Below are 10,155 nucleotides of genomic sequence, written 5' to 3'. Positions count from 1 at the left end.
TTGATAAATGTCCGCACTTTGTGATCTCGCACACTATACCACAATCTACAGTAGATCTCAACTCCGCCTACAGCAGTCGACTGGCTTTAAAGAGTGCTGTCTCAGCTTTGTCAAACAGCTGTTTTCTGCACTATCCACTGATCTGCCATTGGTCCTGTCTTTTCACTATCTGCATCATCTGAAAACATCTCGGCAAAAACGGTGCTGATATTTCTCTCACTCTCTCACTGTGAGGACTTGATTTGATTTTGTCTTTGATTTCTTTCCCTTCCTTTCCTCCCAAGATTGCTCATTTCCTCTCACGGTCGATCGCTGCAAATCAATTGGAAGCCAATGTCTGACTGTTTCTGCTCATTCTTGTGTTTGAAACAGTTGGTCAGTCCAGAGCACTCCTTTGATAACTTTTAAAATGGTAAATGTCTTATTAAGAACATAATCATGGACAATGTTTGAGATAATATACAGCATACTTATTCATCTGCCTGGATAGAGGTTTTTTGATAGGGGGAGGGTCATAAAGTGCAAAAGTCACAAATTGCAATTGTATATGTTAGATATGTTGATTTGTGGATAATAATCCAAAATATTCAGGATTCCTGTTTTGCAGTACATTTTCTATTGATATATGTGTTAATATGTTCATAAAAATTATGAAACCCACACATCTTATGGAAATCATCCATTGTTTATAAGTTTTCATGTAATAAAAGTTTCATTTAATAATAAAAGTTATTTATACTTTGGTTGAAGCAGATTTTTTTCTTTCATGTTCCTATAATAACTCATAAGCAATGCTCATGTTTTCCATCATGCCTGTATTTTTTTCTTTACAACCCATTTAAATGATATAAAAAATGTAAATTATATATTAAATATGTATGTATTTATGAGTTCAGAAGGTGCTGAATAACAGCAATGTAACAGTAAACCCAATACATCTCAATTCAAACCTATTAAGCCATATTCCAATACAGTTTGCCTGTCAGTGTTGTGAGCCTGATAAAGACTTGACAGAATGTAATTTCAGTCAAGTCGAGCAGGCTATAATTTTGTATCATACAGATCCCATTCATAAATAAGTATAATATTATTTTCAAAACAAGCACATCATTTTCAAACTCATTGTGACCCTGGCAAAGTACATTCTCTCAGCACTGAAACCCCGCCCCTCTCTCCCGCTCTCAGCCAATGAGGAGTGGAGGAGGCTTGTCTCTGAAATAAATTGGATATTTTCATGGTGTGTAATGGGAAGCGTCGGGTTTGAGCATCTGACGTGCGCGCAGTTGCACAGAGTGGACCTCTGGAGTCTACATTTATAGTGCTTAGTGCTTTTTGGACACGAGGTTAAGTTAATAAGTCGTCCGAGGGGAAACAGTAGAATTTAATCGCGTCAGTCGTTAATGGTTATGGGATTGCTTTACCGTAACTTCCAATTTCTAAGAGAGCTGTCTCTACCTGGAGAGAGAAGAGTGAAGACAGAGCGACCGCTTCTCCTCTCGATAGTTTTCTTTTTCTTCTCTTCACCCGGATTATACGGCACAAGACGTTGGAAATATACTCGATAGCGGAAGCAGAGAGTTGGATGCTGGGCTTCCAGGGCTCTTCTCGCTTTGCGATGGTGTTTAAAACAAGTTGAACTGAGCCAAATTTGCAAAGGTCACCCTCAACAATCTGCCTATGCTTTGCTTTCACAATCCTTTGCTTTTAACTGTAAAACTGTAGAGGTTGTTGACTTCAGTGGTTGAGACATCGGACACCTGGAGAAGGTAAACTTATTATAGCTATAATAAATAGAACTAAATTAAACTGCAAGTATAAAAATAATACAATAATTAAAATAATAATAAATAATATGCTATATTAATTATAATCACAAGCATAATCCTTTTATTTGTATTAGAGAAATGCATGTGACAACTGTATTGATGAGAAGAATGATTCTGAAACTGGCTGAAAGATGGCAATACAATGTATAGTATGCCTATGGAAATATATTCGAATAGCTTAAGTCGATTTTTATACTTAGTATCAGGGGTTTTCAATTTTTTAAGATTCTGGGACCCCCAGCCAAACAAACCCAGGGACATCCATCTTTCCTCCTGGTAACATGTTATAATAACTTTCATTAAGAGCAATAATTATTTTACTACATTATATCATGTTTAACAATAGTCGGAAAGTTAAAATTTTGTTAATGTATAGAAATGTCATAAGAATTCAACCTATGTCTTATATATTGTGTTCACAGACCTCATAGTAATTTTTAGGAAACCTAGATTGAAAACCCTGGATTTTACAGCTGTGTTAGAAAAAAAGGAGGTGTTGTACACAGTTATACACACTTGAATTCACTGTATTGTCTTTGTTGTTTCAGAAGGCGAGGGAAGTTTGGAGAGAATGTCGAGTCGCAGGGTGAAGCATGAGCTGCCAGTGTACTGATTTTAGACTGGCGTATCTGATGAATCTATGGGTGTGTGTTGTACTAAGCCTTCACTGCTGGGTTTTACCCACTGTGGCAGCCTCCCATGATGCCGCTGGTCCATTTGGGTGGCTCCTTTCAGATAAAGGGCCTTTTCATCACTCACAGGAATTTGCAGAATTTGTGGAGCGTTATCAACAGGGCTTCACAACCAAATATAAGATTTACAGGTGAGTTGGATAATTACCTCTATTATTTATTGCCAGTTGCATGTAAAATGTGTTGGAATTTTTCATGATATGCAGAATTGGATGGTGCTTTTCATTTATTTGTACACATATTACCATATAACAAAATTAACAAGATACTTTAATGGAGGCTGGCTCATTTTGTTTACTGGTGTGTGATTAGAATTGAATAGAAAAGAAACTTCAATATGCAAATTGCCACATGACTGCACTGGAAATTTTGGGGTATTTTTTCACACACACACACACACACACACACACACACACACACACACACACACACACACACACACACACACACACACATATATATATATATATATATATATATATATGTACATTGTCTATATATCTGTATACCGATGATATGAACCATGCTGACGATAGTAATTAGGTAATAATTAAAATATTCAAATATGCTGGAATGTTACTGATGAATGTTAAACACATTTTTAATATGCTATAATGTTACTGATATGCTGGGTGAATATTAAGGAGTTACTTTAAGAGTTTTGGTTAAGAAACTTGACAGCTGGTTTCAAGTTGAAAGTGTAGTCCGAAAGTTTTAATGCCGGATTATAAGTTGCAACTGATGTGAGGTGAGCTGTTGAGGAAAGTTGTGCTGAGTTAAAGCTGAGGATTAGATGAAGTGATAAACAGCGCAAAAGGGGAGGAGAAAAAATGGGAAAGGAGTTGGCTGAACTGAACCTGACTGACACGCTCATTTGGCAGGGCCGTTGGACCATGCTGCCAGGCGCAGATGGAGATGGCAACATTGGGGTTAGTCAGACGTTCTCTCCTCAACATACGTGTGTATCTGTGAATGCTCCACTGGCTTTATTTTTTTTGGTAGAGACAGACTATAGGAGTCAACAAAAGTACAGTTGTGTTTTCTCAATGTCAGATCTCCCCCTGCTGGTGGAAACCTGCAGCTTGCGTGCACATGAGTGTGTGTGTGCGCTGGTGTGTACATGTCTAGGTACCTGATTTTACTTTGCATGCTAGGCAGGGCTCCTATCCCAACATCCCTTGTGCCTGAATGACTTTTAAGTACCTTGCTCTCACACTGGCAGAACAGAGAGGGACAGGTTTGCATCTGCCACAGATCTGAGTTGAGAGAGAATCAATTCTGCTTCCAGGCCTCTCTTAACACTTTTTACCTTGTATGAGACATTTGAGGACAGATAATGATGTGTGACATTAGAACAGTTTTATAAGCCTGTGTGTGTGTGCATGTGTCAGGCATTCTACCATCTCTTCTTTGGTCGTATTGGTTTTGTTGTATTGGTATTGGTTTGTACACTGAGAAAAAATTGCTGTAGAAGCAAGTTTCACTCAGGAATTGCTAGAAAATTTCACAAACAATTACAAAGAAATGTGACCCTGGACAACAAAAACAGTCTTAAGTGTAAATTTTTAGAAATTGGGATTTATACATCATCTGAAAGCTGAATAAATACGTTTTCCATTGATGTATGGTTTATTAGGATCGGACAATATTTGGCCAAGATACAACTATTTGAAAATCTGGAATTTGAGGGTGCAAAAAAATCAAAATACTGAGAAAATCACCTTTAAATTTGTCTAAATTAATTCTTAGCAAAGCATATTACTAATCAAAAATTAAGTTTTGATATATTTACGGTAGGACATTTACAAAATATCTTCATGGAACATGATCTTTACTTAATAACCTAATGATTTTTGGAATAAAAGAAAAATCTATAATTTTGACCCATACAATGTTTTTTTTTTGGCTATTGCTACAAATATACCCCAGCGACTTGGTTCAGGGTCAGAAATGGTAACACATCGAATTAAATGTGAAATTTTGAAGTAGAAAGACTGAAAAATACTCTTGTAAAATGTACTCTAGTAATTTTTATGTATAACTTCGAAAACTTTTTTTCAACATAGTCTAGTGCTGCTTGCTTTTTTTATTAAAGAAATCAAAACCGTGTTCATTACACAGTCGCTGTGAAAAAAAATCCACAAAACCTGAGCTGCTGTCTGATCTGCTTGGTTGTAAAATCTGTCTGGATAATAAATTCCCCCCTAAAAATGTGTGCCTCAAAATTGTACAACATCAGCATCTGCAGTTTGTTTGCGTTGGCGAAAACACACCAAGATTGTTACAAACTTGCTTGTGGTAACATAGGTAGATGTGCGGTGACATAGATCGAAGGTAAATTTGTGTCAAATATTATATTCTCATTCTCCCCATTTACCTTCCACCAAAGGTTGAACAGAGCCCAAGGGTACAGTAAAGAGTCAGTAGTGTCTATCCTTCCTGTCAGATGCATGAAAGGGATCTCATAAAACACCAGACATATGCTGCCTGACAAGTGCATGATGGGAGGGTGCTGCATGGGAGGATGGGTGAGTGAGGCGGACAAGCCGATGGCAGTGGAAAAGGTTGCCGGAGCAGATACGTGCTCACTTGTTCCTCCCGGTGATGCTAATAGCGAAGCTCCATGGGCACAAGGTGACAGCAATTGTCGGCTTAGCCAGAGCTGTGTGAGCAACAATGAGGATAAGCAGTAATTCTCCCACGCAAACACTGTCTTACTGAAGTTTTCCTGCACTCTGAAATGAGACTTGGTGTATAAAGTCGACAGGGTCTGTGAAGCTTTTTTACATCCGAATTAGACAGTACATGCATACTTTTAATCCTTTACTGGAATTTAAAGTATTCAGAACATTTAAATACATCATAGTCATACATTAAACAAATACAACAGAGATATTTTGCTGCCTTCCCATGTTTAGTTGTGTTTAAAATATTTGCTGTTGTTTTCAGATGCTAAATGGCCACATGATATTTAAATATCTTGAATTATGTATACAGAGCAGGAGAGTTGAGATGCATGGCTTTAAACGTCTGCTTTTATGTGATTGTGTTGATGATGGTGCTACAGTTTTATCACCTTTTTATTAATTGGTAAGTCATTACTTTAGTATACCAGTCTGTATATGTAAAACTGTAAACAAAATAATATTTATTTTGATAATTAAGGGACTAAAGGAATATGGTAAAACCTATAAAAGTAGGGCTAACATTTTTCAAGACTAATGTAATTAATCTTTAAATAAAACCGTAAAATCCTTAATTAAAAACATATATAACCATATCACATACACAGACCTTTGCTTTTCCAGCAGAAGGAAAATCTTTGAGTGAGGACAATGCTGAATAAATCAAGATTTCCAATTAAGAAAGCGTCTGAAAGGGTTTAAGAGGAATAAATATAATTGAATTATTATACATTCTAAAAAAAAATGTACAAGTTATAAGTGTTATTAATGTCTGAAGCATTAGAGGTCTATTAGCCTCCGGCCTCTTCAGCATTCAAATAAATTTAGATGGAAAATGTTTAGCCTAACGACAATAATGTCTGAAGATTTTCCATAAAAGCCTCAGATCATTGATTGCTCAATTAGTGGCTCTACTTTGTGCTATTTTAGAGAGATATTTAACTTAATGCAGTCGTGTGTGTACTGTGTACAGGACATTACTGACAGCTGGGTTCTGTAGACATTCTTTGAACTGCTCTTATCAAACGAATATCTCAGTGTTATCCTGGAAATCAAACTGGAGCAGAAAGTGTTATGTTCACTGGTGTGGAATTTCAAATTAAACACATGAAGGGCTTCTGGTATATGGCATATTTGACAGGTTATTTATTTATTTTTATTCATGAAATAAAATGGTTGCATTGCGTACCTCTTCTTTACTATTGGATTTATTTTGTTCATAGTATATTTGCCCTCACCAATTATATGTTATTCTAGTCAAGGAGAATTTAATTTAAATCCAACAGCACAATTGCAATGTGATATTGCCTTTATACAAAAATTATTTGAACAAAAAGTTAATTTCGAGTAACTCACACTTTAGACACAATGTGGACAGTTATTTTGTTTATTTTTACATCGCCAAGGGAAGTTGTTCCAGAAGCAATCAAATCAGCTAGAAACTTCAACACTGGATGAATTATGGCAATCTTGGTCATTGTTTCAACATTTTATCTGAAGCCTTTCTATATGTTTCTAATGTACATTCTAATGCATTACATCTTTTCATAAATAATTGTAATCAAAGTTAAAATGCACTATGATATTTGCAGATTTTTTTGTTATACATCAGAGATTGGTGTTTTGCTCTTTGTGTGTTTTATGGCAATATACTTTCTAAAAGTGTAAAAATACATAGATAAGTATTATAATGTATTGCAACTGGTTGTAAAATATTCATGAAATCCCACAATTCATTATAAGGTGCTTTACGGGACATAATTCATGAAAAAATGCAAACGTGGACATGCATGCTCACATATTATTAAAGCAGAGTTTGTGCTGAATATATTGCAATCAGACTTTAGCCATTAATATGTAATAAGTAGCATAAATAAATACAAACATCAGGGTATGTCAAAACATCTCCAGGCCCCAAAAAACACCCAGAGGGCTAAAATACTTTTTTTAATGCATTATATATAAAAACGTAAAGTGTAAGTAAAGTGTTACTTAATATGCTAAAGCTAGCATAGACCAGAAATGTATACTACAGAGATTGGGTTTCCCAGAGTACCCTAATTCACCCTATATAAGAGAAGGAGAGAAGGTGGGTGGGAGTGAGAGAGAGATCGACAGAAGAAGAGAGAGAGAGAGACAGAGAGAGAGAGAGATATCAGGCTAGTAGCGTCAGGCCTTATAGCTAATCGTCTCATTATTTATGTTTCATGACATGTATATCCCCTGAGTATGGTTGCACTTGCATTGGAAACACAATCAAGGACAAAACACCTACTGGTTCCTCGGTCATTGCTATGGTAGATTGTTTTCCTAGTTCAGTTTATCAGGGCCAGGGCTTGGCTGAGAGAGATGAGCTGTTGGACTTTCCTCATGGGAATTGAATGATGGAAGCACACAGAGGTGCTTATGTTAAGTCATATCTCACAACTGACAGGAGTGATGATGACTGGGGCTGTGATGACTCAATATTTCAGTATGAAGAAATACTCTTCGAATAAATAACAAATTTAGTCCTTTGTCGACCAATTAGCTCTAATTTTAGGTTCAGAAAGTTTCTCCTAAGTCCTAAATGACTTATGCCTTGGAAAGAGTAAGGCCTTAAGCGTGTTTACATCAGATTAATGTTAGCATGAAGAAGTGTTTGATAAACACAACTAATGAGGTGTAGCCTGAGCTTTCAGTTTGCCTCAGGTTAGTCTTGAATTGAAAATCAAGTTAAGACCACAATTTAAACACTGCTGGTAGTTGGCAATAAAGGGAACTTTATTGACAATTATTTAAAAAATTGTTTTTATATGACTTTTGAAATTAGAGCTGTCATAAAGGTTTAAAGAGCAGGTCATATGGGTTTTTGAAAAATATATATTTTTTGCAATTTGTAACGTAGTTATCCTTCAATGTAAACAGTCTGCAAAGTTGTTAATCAAAAAAGTGCATGATAAATAAAGATATTGTCACAAGACCAGTTTGTTTAATGTAAGTATTTTAAATTGTATAAATATTTATTAATATATATCAGAACAGATTTGGAGAAATTTAGCATTACATCACTTGCTCATCAATAGATCCTCTGCAGTGAATGGGTGCCATCAGAATGTGAGTTCAAACAGCTGATAAAAACATCACAGTATGGTATGTACAGTATATGTGTGTATACTGATGCAGTGTTGTGCATGCACTGTACATGGCTTCCTCCATGAATGCTGACAGACTAACAGGCTCTCAATCAGTGACTGACACCTTTTGACATGTTTCTGTGCAGCAAGCATTTATTATGTGAGAGTTTCTAGATTTACGGACTGGTTGAGTTGCAGCCTGACACAGATATTCTTGGATACAAATGCCATCCATCCTTGCTGTGAGTGTTAACCAATTTGTGGGTCAACGAAGCGAAATAACAGCCTCAAAAGTTATTAAAAATGCAAAAGAACATGCACATGTATTTTCAATGCAGAGCACAAATTCAGATGGATTGGCTTTACAGATACAAATGATCTGTATAATGCATTGCCTGCTTACAGAATAAATATTACTGTTCAAAAGTTTGGGGTTGGTAAGATTTTTTTTTTTTTAATCTTAAAAGTCTCTTATTCTCACCAACGCTGCACTTATTTGATTAAAAAAAAAATACAATAAAACAGTAAAATTGTGAAATATTATTAAAAAGTAATATATTCCTGTGGTAAAGCTGAATTTTCAGCAGACATTACTCCAGCCTTGAGTGTCAGATGATCCTTCAGAAATCATTATAATATGCTGATTTGGTGCTTAAGAAATATTTATATTATTATTATAAAGGTTGCAAACAGTTGTGCTGCTTAATAGTTTTGTGGAAACCGTGTTACATCTTTTTTTCAGGATTTTTTGATAAATAGAAAGTTCAGAAGAACGTGTGAGTGGTTTCTCTCTTTCCCCTTTTCTTCCACTTATATAAAAATTTCCAAACTGTGGTGAGAAGTGACCTCTGCCATGTCAAAATAATCCAACTTACATCCTCTTGATTTCTGTTCCATTCCAGTGCACCCCTTCTAACTGTTTTTGAACATGAAAATGTGTTCTGTGTGAACAGCTTTTTAGTCATTCTGTACTAATTACTTTCTGTAAATGTGGTTTGGTGAGGTGTGATGGCTGTATAGCAGCTGGGCTGCGCTGTCTGTGAACTCACAAAAAACATTTATGTCATAGTTCAAACCAGAATAGATTTAATGGATTGAAAATCCTATATTACAGAAATTACATATAGAATGGAGCATGATTGATTGTTCTAATTCATTTTTTTTTGTGTTAATTTACTATTTACTTATTTTTATTTATAATTAATCACATTAAATTTTCAGCCATGAAACTAGTTTAATAATTGAATGTAATCTAACGTAACAAAACCTTTTTTTGTCTATCCACAAATCTCATTTAGAGTGTGTTGCATAATATTGCAAAAATGTTGCATAAATCCGACTCATTCCTCTTAATGAAGACTGGATGTAAGAGTCATCTGGTCGTTTCAAACATAGCACTGCCTCTGACATTATAACAAGCTGGTCTCATTTGCTTGTACTGTGACAGCCCTTTGGCTTCAGACTGCTTCCTCTGGAGCATGTTCTCACCGTTGACTCTGTGTCTCTGTGGGGAAGGCTGGCAGGTAGTTCTTCAATATGCCTTCTCCTGCTGTGAGGCTGCAGCATGGGCTCAGTGGTGGATTCGCCTCCAGCTCCATCCATAACTGTCCATCAAGAACTTTTGTTCTGACACAGTGTCGATCATACTTTCTCTCTCCATTTCATATCTTTCTGTCCCTTTTCCCCTCCATTTGTCTTCCTCTGTCTCATTGTCTTTGCTGCTCTTATTTTCCAGTGTCAATAAGTGTCATCAGTTATTATTTAGATACATACAGTACACATTTAGCAAGCTATATTCTGCTATATAATATATAATGTATAATGAGGCAAGATGACC

General features: G+C 35.8%; 1 protein-coding gene across 2 annotated transcripts in view; it reads left to right on the top strand.

Annotated features, from left to right (window-relative positions):
• The first annotated feature begins 1,233 nt into the window (after positions 1–1,233).
• The window catches only part of LOC109091310 (BMP/retinoic acid-inducible neural-specific protein 3-like), a 31,290-nt gene continuing 22,368 nt past the window's right edge, over positions 1,234–10,155 (top strand). Inside the window, exons 1-2 of one of the 2 annotated variants that reach the window (XM_042758468.1) lie at positions 1,234–1,766; positions 2,378–2,649. In XM_042758468.1, coding sequence (XP_042614402.1) covers positions 2,420–2,649 — 230 coding nt within the window. In that variant the 5' untranslated portion in view covers positions 1,234–1,766; positions 2,378–2,419. Of the gene's footprint in view, positions 1,767–2,374; positions 2,650–10,155 lie in introns of both variants that reach the window. The other variant, XM_042758467.1, reaches the window with a different exon arrangement.

Source organism: Cyprinus carpio, chromosome A6, assembly GCF_018340385.1.
Source record: "Cyprinus carpio isolate SPL01 chromosome A6, ASM1834038v1, whole genome shotgun sequence".
Lineage (NCBI taxonomy): Eukaryota > Metazoa > Chordata > Actinopteri > Cypriniformes > Cyprinidae > Cyprinus > Cyprinus carpio.
The sequence above is the reverse complement of the archived record's forward strand: the minus strand, read 5'-3'. Positions and strand labels throughout refer to the sequence as shown.